This window comes from Myiozetetes cayanensis, unplaced genomic scaffold (assembly GCF_022539395.1).
Source record: "Myiozetetes cayanensis isolate MyiCay16 unplaced genomic scaffold, myiCay2020 scf2-11, whole genome shotgun sequence".
Taxonomy (NCBI): Eukaryota; Metazoa; Chordata; class Aves; order Passeriformes; family Tyrannidae; genus Myiozetetes; species Myiozetetes cayanensis.
The window spans coordinates 12,345,528-12,368,237 of record NW_026087411.1 but is presented as its reverse complement, the minus strand read 5'-3'; the positions used below and the strand labels follow the sequence as shown (position 1 = coordinate 12,368,237).

Sequence of the window (22,710 nt, the reverse complement as noted above, 5' to 3'; positions counted from 1 at the left end):
TCATTCCTTTTATGGTGAGAGTTGACTAATTTTAAAAGAAATTTTTTCAAGTATGCGTTGACCTTTCTAATAAGTTCCCTCTATCTCTGGCTGGAAACTGCATTGAACTTCCACATTTCAAATTATGTTTTTAACAAGAAATTTCAAATTTCATGTTAATTCAATATAGAAATACTTTAAGGTATGATCTGTTACTTGTAAACATGGCCAGTTTTAACAGTGAGCTATGCTGCAGTGACTGCAGATGCTTGTTTTCTCTTAAGCTTCCAGCACTATTTGCCAAGTCCTCTACTACCTTTTACTGTACCATGAGAGAAGTAACAGCAGTCCTCTGCCTCAATGACAGATTCTCTTATTAAAGAGGGTTGTCTGCTTTTTCTCATTGTCAAAATTCAAATTAAAAAGAAATAATTCAAAAATAATGAAGAAAACATCCTGTTAAATTAATATTTTCCTTGAGTAAAAGCCTTTTAAAAGTTCCTAGGGACTTGCTGGCCTTCGTTGTGATTTACAGTATTAAATCATGGTAATACAAAACAATTTCAGAACCAGTATCCTAGCAGTTTATCACTTTTCTGCACAGCCTCGTAGGTAGCAGATACTGAATTTTTGCATAATCAGATGTTGCTATGATGATGGATTTCTGAGTCTAAAATTTTTCACCTACTTTATAGGAAACCAAAAAAAAAAAAAGATTCCTTAATTATGCCCATGAAGCAGTACTAGCCAGAAGAGTTTTCCCTGTCTAGTTTTGAGTCCACATTTTACCTGATGTGTTGGACACACACGTATCTCACATCCATGGAGCACCCAGGAATGGGCACTGATGTTTTGATGCCTGACAGAGGGCCTTGGCAGTATTTCCCTCTTGCACTCGTAGCGGCGCAAGCAGAAGCCAAGCAGATGTGCTTTTGCTTAGAAGGTGAAATCGCATCTGTGAAATTTACCTCAATAGCACAGTGTGTGTCTGTGTTTTCAGCCCAATATTTAATTTTTAATTTCCTGCAGTTAGGGTATTAGAATGCAGTAAACATTCCAGGCATCCCATTCCCTTCAGACTATTTATGGTCCTTTCATACCATGTGCCAGGAGGCTGGATATTTGGACCAGAAGTCAGTAGACAAAGAAAATTCATCTATCACCCTGATAAGATCCATGCCTGGAAGATTCCAGCTCCCACTGCCTCAGTCTGTGAACCCTGCAGTTTTACAATAATTCTGTGCTTATTTACTGGCGATCTTTGTTGTTGAAACATGAAGATCGTCATCTATACCAAAAAGAAAAATTTCAACTAGGTTTATGGATTAAGCAAAAAAATTCTTAAGAGCACTTCATCTCGACTGTTTGGTCACGCCGGTATAAACTTAAAAAGCTCAGTAATGCTATGCCAGCACTCATGACTGCAGATGAGCAAACGCAAGGCCATCAGTCCAAGTGCAAGATGCTGCTTAGTGCTGGGCAGTTTATATTCACTCTCTTGAGGAGTCTACCTGCATTGGTCTGTCAGCTTTTAAACATCATTCAGAAAAAAAAAAAAAAATGCTGCACAGTATGAAATAAGAAAAGGAGCCAGTGTACAGGGTTGAACAGTTTTCAATGAAGGGAAAAACTTATCGTATAAGAACTGTTAGTTACAGCTGTAAAATCCCAAGCATCTCAACTTAATGAACAGTTGTTTGACTAACAAATAAACTGATTCTATTTCTGAAAATGTGTTCAAAGACTTGTACCTCAAACACAGTATATGGTTAAACCTGTCAGAGTTATTGATTGTTCCTTGTAGCATTGTCCGCCAGTACCTTGATATTTATGGACATGTCAGCATTTCTGTTGTAAATCTTCTCTGGGATTTATAACTTTTCAAGAAGTGGCTCTGGGCTAATACACAGAATTAGGAGGCCTTAGCCTGAGAAGGAAAAATATTTCAGCTTTCCAAAACAATTAGTTCATCTGGTTTTGCTGCTAAGCATATTTTTGAAATGATATGTAGTAGCTCTGAAAGCACTTTGGCTTTTTACCTAAAATGTTAAAAAAAATTTTATAAACCTTTCCTGGTGCATAGCAAACTATATGTCATAAAATTATAATTTTTTTATACACAAGTGACTTCTTTTTTTTTTTAACTGCACAAGTATGACCTTCTGCCTCCGTCAGTTAAATTAAGTGTTTTTTTACACTGCCTAACTCCAAGGTAATGCTGTGTCTGTTCAGGGTGCTGTATGATTTATAGTGTGTAAATCTGTGTGTTAGTGCCTTAAAAAGAATTTCATTACTCGCCATCATGCAAAACACAAATATTTCTGTAAGATGTGGTTGGTAAACCAGTTATATATTGGGAAATAGATTTGCATGACTACAGCTATAGATAATTTTAAATTTCTTATGGTATTTGAAAGCCATTTAATGCGCTGGATTTACTGTATGGTCATTTGCAGCTTCTGAACAGAAAAACCCAAGATAAGTGAGGAAGAGTAAGTTGAAACGAAGCCTGTCTTGATCTCATCTATGTCTGGCAACAGGCCCATTGAGCTCTGTTATGTACAGAGTGTGGGCAAGGCTGCATCCTCTAGGAATGGCTTGGCCGCATCTTCAACAGTGATCAGTGTAGTAAGAGTCTGTTTAATAAATTACTTTTTGTCTGAGTGGAAAATAATCGAGGGAGGTCCTAAACAGCAGAGGCCTTTAGCTTGTCACACGCAATGTCATTTGCATTCTGCACTAGCATGTGTTCATTTGCAAGCAGTGTGATGCCTTTTTAATGCAATACACTCGCTTCCTCTGGTCCTCAGCTTCTCTTTCATCTTGGGCCTGTCACCAAGGCCAGGAATGTCAGTCAGTTGGTTTTTGTACTTAAGCCATACCAGAAACAGGGCCTCAAAAAATATATTTTTTGTTGTTGTTTTGATTGTTTGTTTGGGGTTTTTTTTTGTGTGTATGATCCAGATAAAATGGCAAGAAAGATAGATGGCGTTTAGGTCAAAGCTTTATGCTTATGAGCATCAAGACAGGATGTGGAAACACCAAAGATTATGCTTTGTCGGATTTGATCTAATCAAAAGGATGATTTTTATTGACAGTTTTGAACAAAAGCAGAAGAACAAAGAAGTAAAGATTTCATTATAGTCTCTTTTGTTTAAAAGGCGGTTCTGGCACAGGTGCTGCTGAGAATTTGGGCGCTGATGGTTGGGGTTTTTTCCCTTTCTCCCAGGTTACTGTAGGTGGAGAGGAATGGCACTACATTGCTACCCAAGGACCTCTGCCACACACATGCCATGACTTCTGGCAGATGGTGTGGGAACAGGGAGTGAATGTTATAGCCATGGTCACAGCTGAAGAGGTATGTGAAATCACAGCATACAGTTCTTCCTGATGTGAGGAAATCTCCTGTTATCATCACTTCCCACTCGAGTAACCTGTTTTTTCTATCAACATCCCTTTTTCCTATAACTCTGTTTGAACGTATGCCTGTACTTCTCTCGTACTATAGTTTGTAGCATTCTGATACTCAGTTTGGCAAGTGCTAAAGCAAACAAACAGAAGCCCCCCTTGCCCCTGCTTTGGCCAAGCCAAACAAAGATGTTTCCACTGGAATGTGAGAACACTGAACTGCTCCTGGTTAAAATGACACAAAGTTCCACACCATCCAAGGCCAGTTCTGCATACTGTCACTCTTATCAGCTGAAAAGAGACCAGAAGCTGTTGTTTCCATAGAAGTGTCCATGTAAAAAAACCCCACAAAACAAAACACAACAAAAATAAAAACAAAAACCCCCCACAACTTTTTATTCTAATGCCAAGCAAAACAGTTATTTCTACTGTAATCCAAGAACTATGTGATATATTATAAAAACTGACACATGTTGTTAACTAACACAGCGTCCAGCTTTATGCCTGGTTGCTTTCAGCAAACAAACACAGGGAGTAGCAGAGCACATCAAGTCACTGTCCAGTTCCCAAGGCTGATCAGGAGCAGATACTTGGAAGCTGCTGAAGAGAATCTCCTTCCATTTAAAGGAGAGGGTTCCCTAGGGGGAGAATATTTACCAAGGTGTTGCAGGCAGTAGCTGTCTTTTGCCACAAGACAAGGGGTTGTTCTTCAAGCAGTTTTACACTTTCAGATATTACATGGCTCAGAGGTTTAAGTGTTAATGGATGTTTTCTTTACTTTGTGGGATGTTCCTTGCTCTTCCAGTAATGTGAAATAAGAATATTTGGCTTATCTTCTGTTTTATACCCTCTGTTTATAGATAATTATAACTGCAGGAATTAATGGCTTTTTGTGGTTTTTGTTTGTTTTTAAGGAGGCAGGAAGAAGTAAGAGCCATCGTTATTGGCCTAAACTGGGCTCTAAGCACAGCTCAGCCACTTATGGGAAGTTCAAGGTGACAACAAAGTTCCGCACAGACTCTGGCTGCTTTGCAACTACTGGTCTGAAGGTCAAGCATCTTCTCTCTGGACAAGAGAGGACAGTGTGGCATTTGCAGTACACCGACTGGCCAGACCATGGATGTCCAGAAGAAGTCCAAGGCTTTTTATGTAAGATTTCTTTATCTTGCATGATAAAATACGTAAAGGAGAAGGTTGCTCACACTGAATTCAGTTCACCGGAACCCAGTTACATCTGGGATTGATATTAAATGGTTATTGCTGTGGCATATAAAGGCCTCAACTAGATTGTACTTTGCAGCAATTTGGAGAAAAAAAAAGTGGAATTTAAGAGGTAGGAGCTAAGGCGATTAACAGGAGAAAAGTTCAAGGCAGCAGCAGTGCCAGAGACTCAGGAAATTTTAAATAATAGGATACCTCTGCTGGATGATCTATCAATGTAAGTTATCACTACTTCACAGATACCTAATGAGTGTAGGAGATACTAGGCTGCATGCTAATGTGATTAGAGAGGTCTGAGTGAGAGAGGATCAGGTTTTAGTGCAATATGGTGCAATTCCTCAGGTTTTTCTTGTTGCAAATAGCAGAGGGCTCTATCACACATGCATTAAGTTTGAACTTGCTACCACTTTATAACCACATGTGATGCTAAAGGGCCTTCCCAAGGCCTTCCCAATTACTTATGATCCTAGTTCATGCATTTCTGAAAATAATATTCATCTGCAATGTGTGAATAACACTCCCTGCTTCTTAATAAGTAATGTACTTTCCCATATTAAGTAATAGGAATTCAACCATTATTTATCTAAAGTGACATATCTGGCACTATGGCAGAGAATCTTTAAATTAAATTAATACAGATTTCTTTTCAGTAACACTGAAGGAGCCTGTTCATGGTGTATTGAGGTGTTGATGATGCCTCCCCTTTTAGTTCCTGAAAGATTTGCAGCTGCAGTTTAGCTCTCTGGCAGCTAAGTCCCCTCTCAGAAAGATCCATTAGTTCTACTTCAGTCTTGACACAGCTACAGTCCTTTAGTGGTCCATTCTCCTTTGCATGGTACAAGCTTGATGTAAATAGCGTGTCTGTCTTTTCCCAGTTCTGTCACCAGGGCAAAAAAAATAAAAAATGACATTTTGGCTTCAGCAAAGGAGTGCTATTGTCCAATTCCTAGTTTGTTTTGTACTTTGTTTCTCTTACCAACCCTTGTAGCTGTGGTAGGGCATGGCAGTAATTGGAACCTGATTGTCCCCATTTCCTCTCTCCCATTACTTGCCACCGCTTACAGTCCCATTTCACTGTGTGCATTAAAATTCAGCTTTTCTGATGTTTGTGGGCCTCCAGCCACATCCTGCCTGTGGTGAAAGGACAGCTCAGGCTGCAGCGCCGTGCCACCAAGAGTCAGTGCAGGAGAGTTCAGCTCAGGTCTCACTTCCCACTCTGACTGCTGGGAAGCTAAGTAAGCTTCCAGTACTTAAGGTTCTCAATGCAGTTTGACAGTAGAATGTGTTGTGTTGAACAAGGCTAGGGCAGCCACACAAGGTAACTGTTCTAGAAATGGCTTCAGGGAAAACTAAGGCAGTGATCTCCCAGAAGGGCTCATAACTATTGAGAAATAAACTTTGAGCAGAGAGGTGGTGAGATTCCATCCCAGTCTAGAAAGGAGAAGGAAGAGAGGAAACAGGGCAGATGGATGCTCATTTCCCATCTGATGCTGGCTTTGACAGGCAGTAGTTTCAATATGACTTAGCTTTTGTTTTGATCCCAGCCTGTTAATAGGAGGAATTGCTGTAAGTAATGTCTAGAATCATCTGCTTAAGGGACCTGGAGATTTGCAAGAGGGAAAACGAAATTTAATTTTTTAAAAGAACTATTTAATTTAAAGGAGCAGACTCCCAAGTAATAATTGACACCCAGCTGGTACTTGCTGGATGCAGTGCTGTTCCATGCACCCTGGCCAAAATAATTAGTATGTTGTAAAAAATGGAAATTATTGCCACTTAGGCAAAGAATGACTTTTCCACATTCTTTCACCCTTTTTCCCCCCCACCAAATTTTACTTTTAGACATATAGATGTTGCAACCTTGCCTGCGTTTTACCTTGCAGCTTACTTGGAGGAGATACAGTCGGTGCGTCGCCACACCAACAGCGTGCTGGACAGCAGCAACACCTGCAACCCTCCCATCGTGGTTCACTGCAGCGCAGGGGTAGGAAGGACTGGAGTAGTTATCCTAACAGAACTGATGATTGGGTGCTTGGAGCATAATGAAGTAAGTCAGCTGCTTTTGCAGGATAAAACCCCAACTCGAGCTCGTTCCTTGACTAACTAGTTACATTTCTGAGGTTAAAATTAAAAGTCATCGAAGTGCTTTCTTTCTCTGCTACCTTTGTGAGCAAGGTGAGAGCCTTAAATGTAACAGGCAGAAATTTCCCATGCAAGGTTACTAGTTGCAGTTTTCTGTTTAGTTGATATTATGCATTTTTATTAGGATTATTTTAATACATTTAAAATTAGGGCTTTCTTCTCTCTTTTAAGAATACAGTCTAATTCATACCAGTATTTAATTAAAAGTCTAGAGACAACGTGTTTACAAGGAGTACCTAAAAGAGGCTAGAGAATAATGTCCTTGCTCTTTTAACTAAAGTTTTCTGCTCTCTAAAGTTACTCCTTAGACTTCTTCTTCTCTCTCATATGGACCTTAATCTCACCTGGAATGAAACTTAACTGTGTTTTAAGAATAAGGTGTGTGTACATATTCCTAGGGGGAATAGGGTTTTAAGATTTGCAGACAATATGACGAGTAATACAGTCTGGAGTTTAAGAATAAGAGCACCAGTAGAGTAACCATGTGTAGCAACTTGCTTTTCATCTGTCACTGAGAAACTGCCTAGGAAGAACATTACATCTTAACTAACTGTGACACACACTTTTCACAACAGCTATGGAAACCAGGGATTTCTCTTGCCAAAGAAAATGCCCTATAAGAGAGCATTTGTAGAAATAGAAATGCAGCAAGAGTAACAAATAGACATATATCATCTGCCTCTCCCAGTAATCAGCCATTGGATGAGTTCAGGGAAGACTGAACACTCCAGCAGCTTATTACTCTATAGTTCCAAGATGGCTAGAGATCTTGGGCTCAGGTCAGCTGACAGGCAAACCTCCTGCAACTCTGCTTGGGCCTCACTAGAAGTGAAACTGTCCTGTAGATCTGTGTCACAACCGGTACTTTTTCCTTTGCTTTTTATTTGTGGGGGAGGTAGGAGGGTGAGGAAGGGAAAGAAGCAGGTGGCCTGGACAAAAAAGGGCCCACAGGTATGTGTTTTGGGAATCCAGCAGCATTCCTGTGCTGACTGCTGCTCAGTAGCTGCTCCTGTGTGGGGCACTGGCTCCAACTCTTGAGCCTGCTTGACCTTCCTTATGCACTGGCACCTGGAAGTTGACTGCTTCTGCTGTGCACACAGTAGCCATGAAATTTCTGCATTCCAGAGGAAAGCTGGAGAGTCTAAAGAGCTGTCCCTGAATTGCTTGTGAGCATCAGTGTAGGTGTGTGTACTTTGTAGCAACCTCTGTATGTGCATAGAAACAAATACCTCAACATCTAAGCATGGGTGTAAGCCCTGACATCGTTCATAAGAATTTTCATCAACTTCTCTAGCACCTTATGGTAGTGCTCAATAAGAAGGGATTTCTCTGATGTCCCTTAATTAAAGGATTCTTTTGTCTTGATTATTAATGAAAATCATCATTAATATTAAATACAATTTTCCTTAAGGGCTTTGTTGCACTAGAGTGTACTAAGTTAATGTTTTGGTTTGTTAAAACCTAATTGAAAAAAAGATTAAAAATCCCTAATAGTATGCTTTTGGTTTGTGACAGATACTTCATTCTGCACAGAGATGGTTCCTTTTCACTTGTTTATTTTGTAGTGGTATTAATTGTTTTTTTTCCTGAAATAAAATTATTTAACGTTTAAAACGTTTTAGTCTTAGGAATTGGTTGATTTCCTCAGAAGTGTCCCAGTAAGTAGAAGTGTCAACATTTTAGCAATGAAGGAAAATGAGGAAAGAGTTTCAAAATCTTGATACAGACTATCTTGGAATGTAGTGCTGGAACAAAAGGCAGAAGCCTGGAGTTTGAGGTTTCAGGTTTGGGTAAAAAGCCGTGTTTAATCAAAATCTATACCACTTCAGTCATTATGGCTTCTGGGCAATAGCTGGTTGAGCCTAAAGCTGTGTATCTCATAGCAGGGATAGCATTTCAGTCACTGCTGCATAGCAAGTAAATGTCACATCATTACATCCTTGTTGCTGTAGACACGTAGTAGAGGAAAATAACTGAGATCCTGTTCTCTCAACTTTTAGTTTAGATTTGGCACTGGGACATTAACTCATGATTGCAACTGCAGGTTGTTTTCATAGGAGAGGTCTTTTAGTTCGGGAGCCAGAAATGAGTAGCATTTTTGTTTGTTCTGTTTACAAGTGCCAACTTAACAAAACATTATGTGCCTTTTTTTTTTTTTTTTTTTTTTTTTTTTACGTGTACATGATAATGAAGGTGAGTTTAAGGATTCTGCTTACCTGGAGTCAAATGCTAAGTTGGCTATAAATAGTGAGGTTTAATAGGCAGGATGGGGTTTTCTTTCATTTCTGAGAAGGTGAAGTCATCTCCATTTTGAGGAGGTGCACGGATCACTGTTTGTCCACTAAAAATCAGTGAGCTGTCATGCACCAGACTGCCAAGAGAGAAATACGGCGTGCAGGTCAAAGCTGGCCTGCATTTTTGTTGCAGTTTTTTAGGTGAGATTAAGTTCCACATGAATCTCCTCAGCAAGGACCACGTGGCTTTTGTAAGCATATAAGTCCACAGGGAGGCTTTCTCCAAGTTAGCCAAGTTAACTGGAAAGTGCATTTTTCTTTGGACCTGTTTGATAATAATATGGCATTACTCATCCCAAATTTTTACACTTACTTGTTGGCTCTCTAGAGATGTCCTTTTATAACAGCTTGTTGGGGTATGTGACAGAATATTTGGCCTTGTTTTCAGAAAGTGATAGCCTATGAGTTAAGACTTGTTTACATGGAATGGACATTCTGGGTTTTATATATATGGACAGAAATGGATATGCAGCATGACTTTTATTTTAAACTTTCCAGGAAAGTTCCCATGTGTCTGGAAGCAGATTCCATGCTCAGCTGAACCTCCAAGGGTTAGCAGCAATCTTACTCAAACTTGCTCAGTTCTTTTTTGTGTTTCTGTAATGGCAAACTGGCACTACAAACTGCAGCTTACGTTGCCTGATAGGGTAGCTGTTCTTCAGTTTTGTATCTTGAACTGCTCAAGAGCTTCCTCAAAACCAGCATGAATTTTAGTGCTTGCATTTACTGCTGCCATAGAAAATTTGTATCCCCCGTCCTGGGTCATATTACACGCTCTTTGAATTTGAGCCTGGCAGGCTGAGCTTCATGGCTCAATGAATTCTGAATAGCTCCTTGTGTACCTGTTGTAACAGATAAAACACAATAGCATCATAGGTTTTTTGCTTCCTAAGTGCCAGACATCCGATGATAGCACCTAATGAAAATTGCAGTGATTTTTAATGTTTTACCTCATGGGCCTCTGTTTCACACGACTCATTCGGTTTTGAGTTCAGACCATTATAGGGTGCCTGTGCCCCAGTGTGTTCGATGGGGTTAGGGGTGTACTTTCATAGTGGAACTCCTTATCCATGCCTAATTACTGTACCTTAGTTCCTGCTGCAGAGCATCTTTCAGGGCACACGAGTGAATTTTGTTTGGATGAAACCAAGCTGGAAGACACCTTCTTGGAGAACACCTAACGTGTCCCAGCTGTTAGTGGATGTTCAGTAGATGGCAACAAACTTGCTGCTGGCCTAAAGTCTGCAAAACATGTATTGTGGATACTGGGTCCTCGTTTCACTTTACAGACCTATTTCTCCTGGAGTGTTATCTGCTAACATAGACTTAGCTGTGAAAGGTCAGATCTTGGAGTTTCTGGATCTTTTGGTGACCTTTGTTCTTATGACCCTGATGCCTCTTTGCCATTTGAAAAATCTCAATGATTGTTTGATTTAATGAACCTACGTCCTTATGCTTTTTTCCCCTTTGCTTTACAGAAAATGGACGTTCCTGTGATGCTGAGACACCTGCGGGAGCAGAGAGTGTTTATGATCCAGACCATAGCCCAATACAAATTTGTTTATCAAGTGCTCATACAATTCCTGCAAAACTCTAGACTTATTTGATCTTTTTAAACATCCCAGACCCAGCTTTGCGGATCTGACTGAACCTTACTGGTGAACAAGGAGAACTGCCTTGACAACACTGTGTGCATATATTGCACTTTTTAAAGTTGTCTTGAACGTAAGGAATGATTGTTCTTTACTAGTCTCCTGTGTATTATTTTATACAAGATATAATTTATTTTTCTTGGAATAACTTTTGAATTACTTCAATAACTCGTAAATCTTATAGTGACCTTCAAAGTGAACCACATTTGACATGACTGGTCTGCATTGTAACATGTCCATAAAGGAGAGCAATCCTTTGTAAAGGTAGTTTACTAGCTTTTATTTTGCTGCACAGCTTCTGAAATGAACAGGTATTTGGCAGTGGGCTTTTTCTCACGTGAGGACGTTCTGGATGCAGGTATGTGGCTTCCGTGGTAAAAACAAGACCTGCTAGATGTCAGCTACAGCTCTGTATGAGTGGAAGTTGAGGGTACACAGCATGGAGATTTAATTTCTGCATGTGCATCTGGGCACGTTACAGAGGGCTCAAACACAGGACATTGTGAGGACAGAGAGTTTTGGGTGCTAAACTGTTCAAATTCCGCAAGAATTACGGCTTTAGATTTAGTCCTTGAAAAAATCAACACTGGATCTTTTAAACGAGGCCTTTGCTGCTGTGTGCAGCCCTTGAAGGGATTCTAAGAAGCAATGTAGGGTGAGTGCAGTGACCCACAACAGGCTGAAGTCAATGAGTGAGGTTTTTCAGTAATTGTGGTGGACTGAGAGTTGAACAGCATAGGATTTTCAACCAAATGCATCCGAAAAAAACCAAACAAGCACATTCTCATGGATTACACTGAAAGTATTATTGCCTTGAGGTTCACCTCCTGTAGAAAAGGAATCTCATTTAAATTAGGCACCTCTGGTTCCCTTAGTTTTCATGTGTGAACTATCTTCTAATGGCTAGAGAAGGGATCAGGCTGGAGAGGAGCCTGGGATGTCTCTGGTCCCAGCCCTGTTCACCTTACTGCTAACTTTAAACTTGGATAGGCTTGCCCAGGGTCACACTCAGTTTCAGAATTCTCAAGGGTGAAGATTTCACAGCCTCTCAGGGCATGTGATGCAATGCAGTTACTCTGTCATGGTGAAATTACCTTTCCTGGTATCCCTTTCCCAGATACTTTTTAATATTTTGGCCCTATTGTTGCTTTTCTGTTGCATTCCCACCTCCAAACCCTGATCAGTGTACAAGATCTAAGCCTACAAGCACTCTTAATTTCAGCACTACAGGGACTAAAATCAGTGTGAGCTTAAGCTCAGGTTCTGTACTAGAATGTTTCTTAAATTGCTTAGCACTGCACTCTGTTGGTTTGGGTCTCTGCAATGCAGGCCTAACGAGGTGACAAAGATTCCAGTGAAGATTTCTACCTACCAATAAATGGAGATGAGTTATTTTTCTGTAATACCTTGACCATGTTCTTTTTAGGAATCAGTTGCGTTTTTAGTCAACTTCAGTTTTCCTCTAATTTCTTCTGCCAGTGCCAACATATCTCTTGTTAAATTAGCAGCAACCATTTAAAGTCTTTTCAGCAGCATCTGCATGATAATTGCACAGAGATGCTTTATATCTGGGAAAAAAGCCAAGGAATAAACCTTGAAGCAAAGTGTATTAAATTAGTTATCTCGTTATAACTTTTTGAATAATTTCCTAATGATGAATTAAGTTTGAACTCAGAGCTGTCAAGTCCCATTGCTCCATTTGGACATGAGAAGTAGAAAATCAGGAGGGAAAAGAATCTGTTCCTTTGTCTTATTATTCAGCTGCTCTTGGCTGAAATGTGTACTTCTGCTTCTACAGTGAGCACAGGAAAGTTACTGCATAAGAGAGTAAGAAGAGCTGCGTATGAAGGGAAGAATATTAAGCAAATGTTTTTTATGCAAAGATGCATCATAGGTGTCTTAGAAAAATATTAATTAGAAAAAGGCACCAAAAATCCTTTCCAAATGAATTCAGTGCCTATTAATGAGCCAAATAAATGGCCATGTAGTAAACAGTCATTTCCAATTAACTCCTAATGTGGCTGGTACGGTAGATAGAATTCCATGTGACTCACTTTTTCCCTTTCGTTGTCAAAGAATGGTAATTTTAAACTTTTCCTTTCATCTGACTTCAATGTATTTTTCCCTGCTAGATTTTATCTTGACTAGATCTGCTAATATCATAAGTGAATTGGGCTGGTGCTTGCCTTCAGAGGTTCCTTTCCACCCCAGCTTCCAAATGACCCTCAGCATGTTGATGTTTTATGGTTGAAATGTGATACAGTTCTGTAAGGGAAAAACTGAACCTTCTGACTTTGAACCTGTTGTAGTTTTATCAGGCCAAAATTGCCTGGGCGGTATTTCCTAACCTTTAGGGAGTGACAGGAAAATGCATTCTGCATCCAATTTTGTTAGTCATAGCAGGAACGAACACATGAGACTTAAAGCAACAGTGCTGTTTAGTTTCTGTCTCACAGACTTTAAACACCACAGTCCTTAAGGAGAAAAGGACAATCTGGAGTTGCTGTATGTTGTGTTGCATGTTTTTTTAACATCAAAGCATGACATGGGTTTGAGAACAATTTCATCTATTTGGAGTAAAGTCTGGACTGAAAATCTCACAGATGCTTCAATGAATGGAACTGCACCTAAGAAGTTTGACATAAGCAGCCTTCTCCCAGGGCACCCACAATGCAGTCTGGCACATTTAACCTATGTTCCCTCATGCTTTCTGAGAGAGAATTTGCAGTGGATGATGTCTGGCTTGGGAATCCATTGTGTCTGTTTTCCTTTTTATCCACTCTTCATGCGTATTTAACACTCTTTGCTTTTTTTCTTTAAATTGTTACCAGTGATAGTATTGAGGTGCTGGCATCAAATTTTCGGTTAAGGTCTAACATTTCATGCCTACCATTCCTCAATCAATCAGGGATGGGAGAGATGACAGCTGAGTTTGGACACTGCTCAGTGCTGTGGGTATCCTGTTTCTGTCCTTCATCAGATACACTGGAAGATGGTGGACATTAACTGCTCAGGTCCTACTTGTTCCAGATCCTACTAAGGCCTGTTTTGGCACCTCTTGTCCTTGACTACCTGAGAAAAGATGAAGCTTGTTCCCACAAACAGTTTCTTTTCTAGTTATACAGGGACCCTAAATGCCCAACCTCATCAAAAATACCTTTTCCCTAAATGCATTTCATCTGGCAGGGGACACATCTGTGAGAACTTATTCAACCTGTTGCTAACACAGTCCTTGAAATTTACTGAAGGACATTTCTGTTTCACTTATGTAAATCAGCTGCCTCAGCTACTAATATTATTAAATATTTGCATGATTTCAAAAGTTGGGTTTTTTTCTTTTTAAATTACTTCCATGTAAACAAACAGAAATGCAAATGGCAAAACACAGACTTACTCATTCTCTTCCAACTTAAATGCTTCAATAGGTATGCTCATTGTAAGCCATTATTTTTTGATCCTACTTTGTCTGTGTAGTCCACAGCAACTCTGAAATAAATGCTGATGGAAATCTTGGATATAGTAAAAATCTATAGGAAAAATTCAGCAGCTACTGATGATGCTGCATTCTCAACAGCTGACTTCCCCCTGGTCTCCTGGGAGGAGATGATGACTGAATTAGCTGTTGTCAGCCTTGCTAACAGTTTGTGATCTGCAGCTCTTATGCATCACTGAGGGAGGTCTGACTCAAATCTTGCTGCTTGTCTTTGTGGGGAAAAAAACCCGCTAGGGCAGCACCTACTGCAGGAAATAAAGGCTGCATGATTTTGCAGGAACAAATACCTGAACTGACTGTGAAAGGAGGGACTGCCTGAAAACAGCATTTGACCACTCTTCTACAAAAATGAATATAAATCTGCTGATGCATATTTCAAGTCATAAGGAGTTTGGGGATGGGTTTTTATGCCAGTAAGAGAGAGGCTGCAAGTCCAGAGCCCCAAAGGCAATTGTCCTCAGCTTGCTCTTAGCCTTCTAGAGAGGTCTGGTGCTATGGGAACTACAGATGCCATCTAAGTCTTTAGAGAGGAGGACATTATACCTGCAGCTGTTTGCAGGGATTGTGATTTGAGGAAGGGAACAACTGGCTGCTTGGGCTGTGGGGTAAATAAGAGAAGATGGAGGTATTAAACATAAACAAACTATTGTTAGATTGTGAAACAAAACATTGCAGAGGTCAAAAATAGCAGTGTTTATATAAATATTTAAAGTAAATAGATGTCAGTGTTTTTAAAGTATCTTAGATTACAGTTCCATTGGTTCCTCTGAGCCATTTTTTGGTTGGCATTTCTTTGAAGTTTTGTTGCCTCTGCTTTATGTGCACCCTCATTGAGTTTCCCACGTGTACACCAGCATGACTTTGCCTTTGGAAAGTGAACTGGAAATCGTGATAAATAGCAGCTTCCACTGGAGAATCCCAGCACTACTGAACAGCAAGGGAAGGACTAATACTTGAGCTGATCCCTGTGATCCCTGAAATGAGTGCTTAACAGTTTTACTCTTCCAAATCACCTGAGTAAGGACTCAGTGGTTGGACACTCAGCTCCAGGTGTTTCAGGGGTAGTGTCCCCTGATTATGCAGGCAGGCATAAAAGAGGAAGGCTTTCCACAAACTATTTCCATGTAGGTTGGAGGGCACACCCTGACTTAGACAGGGGCTGGTAGTAGACACTTAAGAAGAAATATGAACATGTTTAGAAAAGGGTGCTCAGCCCCTCTAGTGCACCTGGTAGCCAGTCCTTGAGGGGCTTCCTGAGGCCAAAGTTGTATTCCATTCACTGTGTTTAGTAACTACTGATAGATCCATCTTCCATAAATCACCTTACCTTTTCCTTAGAAGCCATTTATTCCTCTGGCTTTCACAATGTCCTGTGTTGGTGAGTTCCACAGCTCAATTATAGATGTAATATATAAGAACTTCTTTTTTGTGTATGTTAAATAAAAGTATTTTCTTGCTTCTACTTGGTCTTTAGAAGAAAGCAAATCTTTAGTGCCAGAAACACTGTTATAGGATGTTTATCCTGTTGCAATTGCTCCACATGGAAAACACGTTTTCCTCACTAGTAAAGTACCCTTCTTTGATCATTTTACAAAGGAAAAAAGTTTACACATGCAGATGACTGTAATATTCCCATATGTAATTGTGTGGAACATGTTACATGAACTAACGTGTTTAAGTTTTATGTCACTGGATTTTACTGTCCTGTTTTACTTCAGTATTTTGATGCTTCCTGTTTTATTTGTTCTGTAATTCTGTTCATGACAGTTTAGCACAAAACATCGATCTGGATCTCACCACCTCATTGTATGTACACATTTTGTAGAGAAATGAGACATCAGTTATATGCCCTCCCTGCTCCCTCCTGTTCGGGCTGAATGGCAGAGCTATTCTATGCTATTGAAAGCCTTTAAAAAAATCTATGCATGCTATTTTTTAATATTCTAATGTATTATTCATATCAGTACATAAGCTTATGCTTGTCAGTTTTATCTTCTGTATAGAACTGATTACTTTTGACAGTATTTTTGCACTGTTTCTTTTCTCTCTCTTTTTATAATAAAAAGTTCTATTCAGCATTAATTGACTGCAATAATTTTTTACCCCTTTCACTGCCTTTGTGTAAATAGTTTCTTATATGTTTTTCCAAATATGAGAATGTCTTCAGTCACTGAGGTTTTTTGGTAAGGCTGTCCTTCATATTCACAGTAAACAATAAACCATTTTTTTCAAGGAGAACTGTACTTGTGTTCTTTTTCTGTACCAGCTTAAGGTTTTGTATTTGTACCTACCATACTTGAGTTAGTTTCCCACGTTAAACTGGTAGGCACAGCCAGGGCCAAAGTGAGCTTTGAATAACCTTCTGTAAACAGTAATCCAAGTTTTGCAGGGGCAAGGCTCACACTGGTGCTCATGCTCAGCTCCTCAGATTCTTTGGTGTTGAAGCATAGTCTGGGCTCTGGACAGACTTTCTGAAGTAAAGGTGCTATTTCCTTGGACAAAGGTTTACTTGGCATGATATCGTTAGGATAAAAATAGTCAGCTAGTGCCCTCTTCCTAGGTTTGGCTGTAGTTAAATATTCTTGGCTTTCTGGAGTTGTAAGATCTGGTGCAGTTTTATGTACTAAAGCAACAACTGCTGGCTGGAGAGCAATGAAAACCTTCAGCAAAATGAGCTGACAAACCCTTGTTCTTGCAGTTTTATTTTCAGAGCAGTGCTTACAAGAAAGAAAATACAGTAACATTCTCAAGGGTGATGTGTTCTCTTTCTCATTATAAGCCATGACAGCAGCAAGGAATGGGCAGGTACTTTCACTGGGCACCACATTTAAATATTGGTGCTGCAAGTGCATAGCCACACTCTTTTTTTCCCTCCCCTCGTTAAAAGCAATATCTTCTACCATTGATCTAAATAGAGGGGAAAAAAATACCCTCTTAGCTTTCTCTACCCATATATAAAATAAATCCTGGACTTTTTCCTCAGAAAAGGTTCTTGTTCTTTATTTTAAAAGTAACTGCTAACATATTAATAGAATAGTTGTAATACACTGGAGGCGAAGGTAGGGCTGTAAGGAAATATGAGCAGTAAATTCACTTCAACTTGTAAAGGGGACTAAAAAGCTAGAAATTGCACAATTCATGTCTTGTGCAAGCCTTTGAGCTCCAAGATTCTCTCCAGCATTCTCTCTCTGTACAAGACATGCTGAGCTCTAGGCCCTTACGGTGATGAATCCCAATCTGCCAGGAGCAGTGATGGACCTGCAGAATAACTGGCTGAGAGAACAGTGGTGGCTTTCCTGTAAAATGCACAAAATTCATCCCCCACTTCCCCTTTGTCTCAGCTAAGCCACTGCAAACAAAAATGATTCATGAAAAAAGGAAATGGATGCCAAACCACAACAGAAAAAGTACAGCTTTTGCTAATTTGTCAGATTAAACAAAACTGTTTAGGCAAAAGTAGATGCCACAAGACTATTGCACCCATTTAAGTGTACAAGTGGAATCAAGAGGGGTCAAGACCATTTTATTTACTTTACACAAATAAGATCCACATTGAAATCCCTAAAGAAAAAAATGGTCACTTTTGCACATGAACTGTCAGAAGGCATAACCTTCAAGAAACCATGGATGCTTCCTTAAAAGAAGAAAAAAAGGCAATTGTAGATGGGTGGAAGCTAGGCCTAAGTGTGTTTGTCATTCCAATTATAGGACAGAACTGTGTTCACTCTACCGCTTTTCAAAGCACTCCTGAAGGTTTCCATAACAAGGCTTTTTAAATAAAGGTTTGAAGGATTGCATAGATTCAAAGGCTCAGTGGTCCTCTAATTCCTTTTTGATCTCTGAAATGTATGGATGATCTTTCCCATGTGCTACTTCCATGATAGCAATTGCCTATGAAAAGAAAAAAAAATATTCACACAATTGATTCATATATAACACCAGGCTATAAATACTCCCTTTAGAGGTTTGAAGCAGTCTGACACCTCTAGCTACTTTTTGTCCCCTTGTACTCATAAACCCAGTAGGAAATAAAATGAATTTCAAAACTTAGTAATAAAGGTTTTACATTCAGAGAATACATCTTTGATCTTAAAGGAGCCCAAAGCAACTTTCAAAATGATATTCCTGACAAAACTACTTTGAATGCAACCAGCTCCAGGACAGAAAACTGTAAGTGCAGTGGGTAATATTCTGGCAGAGGACTTAGCCAGTATCAGAGCGAGCTGTGTTCCTACCAATTTATCCTTCAGCTGTCACATGGACATGCAGGCCTGCTGCAGAATTTACATTAAGGCTACCTATGCTTCAGCAAGGAAGCAATTTCTTAGGCAAAAAGTGAAATCCTGTCAGGTTCAGACAGACACTGCTATGCTCGACTCCCTGCCATTTCACCTACAGCTTGCTCCAGTCCTAAGAGTGAACATTGCAGGCAGCCAAACCCCCTGACTTGCACTTTTCCTACCATTGCCCACACTCACGGTGGAATGTGTGCAGGGGGCAAGGTTTCCACTTGAGAAAAGCATAGCAGCACCCCCAATCAGATGTGATAAAAGAGGCAGCAGTAGATAGAACTAAAAGCAAGTTCACTGTAAGTCTGAAAATATTTAAAGACCACAGTGGTAAGACAGAACAAGGAATAGCCCTCTAAGCATTTAGTCATTTTCTCATTGGGAAACTTATATGGAATTATACTCTTGCATTTGTAAAGTAAGTACAGCAAGGGCTTTTGGTTCCACCTCAGCAGCAGCAAGAAATAACTCCACTCCTCCTCCTCCTGCTCAAAAGAAGAAAGGAGGGACTTCTGGATGAGCTGCTCACAAACTGACAGAGAACAATGGTTTTGTTTTTCCACTAAATCCCAAACATAAGGGGCTGGGATAACTTTGGGCAGTTCCTGTAGACAGCTTTTGGAAGTGAGTCATTAGAAAATGTTTGTGTTAGGAAGCTAACTCTGCCAACAAATCTACCTAACAGTTCCCTACCCCCATCCCATGCTCTTGCTGGCACAGTTCCCATTTCTACTCAAAGGTTTAATACCACAGGGAAGGAAAACCTATGTTAACTTCAAACCAGGTAACAGTTAAATTTTAGAGCATGTATTCTTGTAGCATCTTGCCACCATGGCTGAATGGCTCTGTTATTGCTGGCTAAAAACTTGCCAGCATCTCAAGAAGAAGAAAAAATAAATACATTGTGACATTCCACGAGTCATTATATGCTACAGTAGTCACGGATGCTTAAGAAACTAAAATAAACTTCTGTCCAACAACAAGAAGGGGAAAAAAAGTCAAGAAACATAGTACAGACTAATAATAAAATAAAAGAATAAAAAACTAAGGAATAAGGAACAGACTAATAAAAGAGGGTGAAGAAAAATGTAAAACCAAATGCTGTATTTGCCAATTTCAGCATTACCAGATGCATTGAATTCCCTTCAGCTATGCAAAAATCAATTGGTTCCAGAACAAATAACCACCAAAAGCATGCCTAGTTTAAGTTGGATATAGAAATCACAGACTTCAATGAAACACTATGTGCCTTTTGTAAGAGCCAAGCATTTTTTCTGTCCTTACCCAGCAAATGAGGAGAAGCTATAGTTCTGCTTCATTTACACTAGTGCACCTCTAGCTCAGTGAACAACTTGGAGCAAATGTTTAAGCATAATTTTCACTCCAGCTGCTGCAGTATGAGCCCACTGTGAAAAGGTAAGACTCCCTGTCTGCAAGAGCAGACCTATACTACGTCCTCTAGAAAAATCAAATCTGAGCCAAAAATCCAGTAACCAAATATATTAACAAATGGTGCATTCCCTACCAAGCCAGGCTTACTGACAGAGAAGCACAGAGTGTTTCAATGATCCCCACGTCTGAACTGGTATTAATGAAGAAACCAGGAATAAATACCCTCTTCAGGGCTTTAACTCCAGCCGTTCTGTTGTTCAACGCCATATACAGTCTCCCTAATTTCAGCCACATGGAGGCAACGTTCAGCGAGTAGGAGGGATAATGTTTACTGCAGGAGAGAAAGAAAACCAGCTTTATCAAACTTGGCAGTTTCATTGCATTTTCCCAGCCCCTATCCCCCTCTCAGGGGGCAAGAAGCTGCCTCTCGTTGCCCCTGCCCATTCACAGCTCATCCCCTCTGCCATGACTGCCAAGAGTCAGTGCCAATTGTGTCTGGGATAGGGACGCCTGTCAACTGGGAATTGAACTGAAGCTACCATATGCCTCTGAACAGCTGTCAGATGGCAATGACTTTCTGCCACTAGTTTTAATGTAGCCAGCTACAGAAAGAGACTGCATTGTTATGAGTTTTTGGAGCCACCCTGCACTCGCAGAAGTAGCTCTGTGAATTGTACAATAGTTGGTGGAATGGAAAGCGAGGGGCCCTCCGCAGTGTGTACGGCACACATGCCACTCTGTACTCGCACACACTGAGCTAGCAGAGCCCAGTTCAGCAGAGCTGACCTGGAATGCCAGGCTCAGAGCCAGAGGAGCTGGGCAAGTCCCAGGGAAGATAAATAGTACTGAGCCCCCAGGCGGGGAATGTTGGCTCCTTCTTTGTATCACTGCTCTCTGCCAAGTGATCTGTGACTTTATGTTGGCATCTGCTCCAAAGGGAAAGCTTTTCTTGTGCTCCCCCCAGCTGGCAAGAAAGTCACGTCTCAAGACAAGAATCTGTTTGGGAGACTCATGACAGGATCAGACACAGTGCATAACTGGTTGGCTCTAATGGAAGAGATCACTACTGTAAAAACACAGACAATTTTATCAGAAAGAGTATTAATTTTTTTCTGGAGAGGCTGTGTGTGCTGCCTTGCCCCACGCAGGGTTTCAGCCTGGGCATTCTCTCACACCTCCAGCTCTAGGGCAGTGGAGATCAGGGACATCGGGGCACCAACCCCTCGCCTCCGAGCACAGGAGCTGAGCTCGGCTTCAGCTCCCTCTGCCGCTCGGCCCCAGCCCTGGGACAGGGCCCTGCCCTCCTGTAGCCCTGCTCACTGTGCTGCTGCGGAGAGAAAGGACTGGGGCACTGCGGGAGGCTGACGGCAACACAGGCTTTGCCTCCATGACCCTATACAAAATATCAACTGCAGATGCAATTTGAAGCTCTGCTTTAGTAAAAGATTAGAAAAGTTAAGAAAACCAGTGTTTATCTAGCCAAGCAGAACTACCACAGCACTCAAGGTGGCACAGAATTATTTTAAGAACTCAAAGCAAGGATTTCGAAGTCAGTCCTGCTATATATTGAAGACCACATTTTGACAGTAACACTGTCCTAGCATTTAAATGTTCTTTGTGAGTAGTGATATCATAGGTAGCATGTTTATACAACACATACTGAGAGAAGTGATCTCTGCCCAAACTTGTCTTAATTGTTCAGACTACTGAATTAAAGCACTTAAAAAAAACCACCCAAAACTCTCTATTTACCTGTATGGTCTGATAATTTTTTGCCCATAACGCAGTGCACCTTCCCAGTCCTGCACGTAAAGACAAACACCCATGGCCTGGTACATCATATGTAACATATAAACATTACTGTCTTCAAACACTGCACCCATCTTGTCCAGGCTGAGCTCACAGATCTCCAGTAATTCAGCAGGGGGTATGAAGAAGTCAAGGAACCCAAATAAATAGATTGGTCTCTCCTTATATAACTCCCTGGTAATGCCTTCAGACACAAAGAGGACAGAGGTAAGTTTAATTTCTACTGGTCACTGCATTTCTCCTGCAAGTACTTCTGATGTCCAGCAGATGAGATTTTTATGTCACACACCAGGCCAGTGGAGTCAGGGTGAGACAAAGGATATATTTGTAGTGCTTGGCTCTCCTGAATTCCTCAATCACGTTCCTGGCATATTTGATCATGCCCTTTACCGTCTCTGCCGATGGAGGATCATTCAGCTTGCAGATTTCCAGTTTGTCTTTATCCTGAAAGAAACACAATGGACCTTACAAAGGCAGGTTCCAAGCCCTACAAATAAAGGTGCACCTGCTATACAAAATTACCCTAATAAAAAGACACAGATGGGAACTTAAGCCCTTCAAAGAATAGAAAAACAAAAGTAGAATGTGCACCTGCAATTTTTCTCTAAAGCCTTTGGTTAGGAAACCTAGAATCCTCTGGCCTTCCAGTTCATCTGCCATTCTCTACTTCCATGAAGTCCCTTTCTTTAGAAAATTCGAAGAGCTTTTCGACTTTGTGATGAAAGCAGTTTTACATAAGAAATTTCACTGCTTTTGAGAGATTAGGGATTTAAAAAAATTTAATTTTAAGACTATAAAAGCTCAAATACCTTAGTCTACCACCTAGCTCTGTGAAAAATGACACGGTCTTAAATACAGAAAAGGATCCTTCATATCTATAGAAAAAACCCCACATTTCCACATATTTTGTTATTTCTGCTGGACAGCTCCACTTACTCTTATCTTTCTATCTACCTTACTGCTTTATGAAGAGTCAGTTGCAATCTAGAGACAACCTTTTGCTGTTTAAGCTTCACATTGTTGCTAGATTT

The 22,710-nt window shown here is 40.3% G+C and overlaps 2 protein-coding genes across 7 annotated transcripts in view; one reads left to right on the top strand and one right to left on the bottom strand.

Moving 5' to 3' along the window:
- PTPN14 (protein tyrosine phosphatase non-receptor type 14) overlaps positions 1–16,180 on the top strand; it is a 113,029-nt gene extending 96,849 nt beyond the window's left edge. For all 4 annotated transcript variants that reach the window (XM_050314667.1, XM_050314668.1, XM_050314670.1 and 1 more), the window contains 4 exons: positions 3,209–3,337; positions 4,302–4,536; positions 6,492–6,655; positions 10,523–16,180. In XM_050314667.1, the coding sequence (XP_050170624.1) occupies positions 3,209–3,337; positions 4,302–4,536; positions 6,492–6,655; positions 10,523–10,651 (657 nt within the window). In that variant the 3' untranslated portion in view covers positions 10,652–16,180. The remainder of the gene's footprint in view (positions 1–3,208; positions 3,338–4,301; positions 4,537–6,491; positions 6,656–10,522) is intronic.
- A 685-nt stretch (positions 16,181–16,865) lies between these two features.
- The window catches only part of SMYD2 (SET and MYND domain containing 2), a 37,579-nt gene continuing 31,734 nt past the window's right edge, over positions 16,866–22,710 (bottom strand). For all 3 annotated transcript variants that reach the window (XM_050314691.1, XM_050314692.1, XM_050314690.1), the window contains 4 exons: positions 22,003–22,123; positions 21,623–21,797; positions 20,093–20,201; positions 16,866–18,080 (listed from right to left, as the gene is read on the bottom strand). In XM_050314691.1, coding sequence (XP_050170648.1) covers positions 18,000–18,080; positions 20,093–20,201; positions 21,623–21,797; positions 22,003–22,123 — 486 coding nt within the window. In that variant the 3' untranslated portion in view covers positions 16,866–17,999. The remainder of the gene's footprint in view (positions 18,081–20,092; positions 20,202–21,622; positions 21,798–22,002; positions 22,124–22,710) is intronic.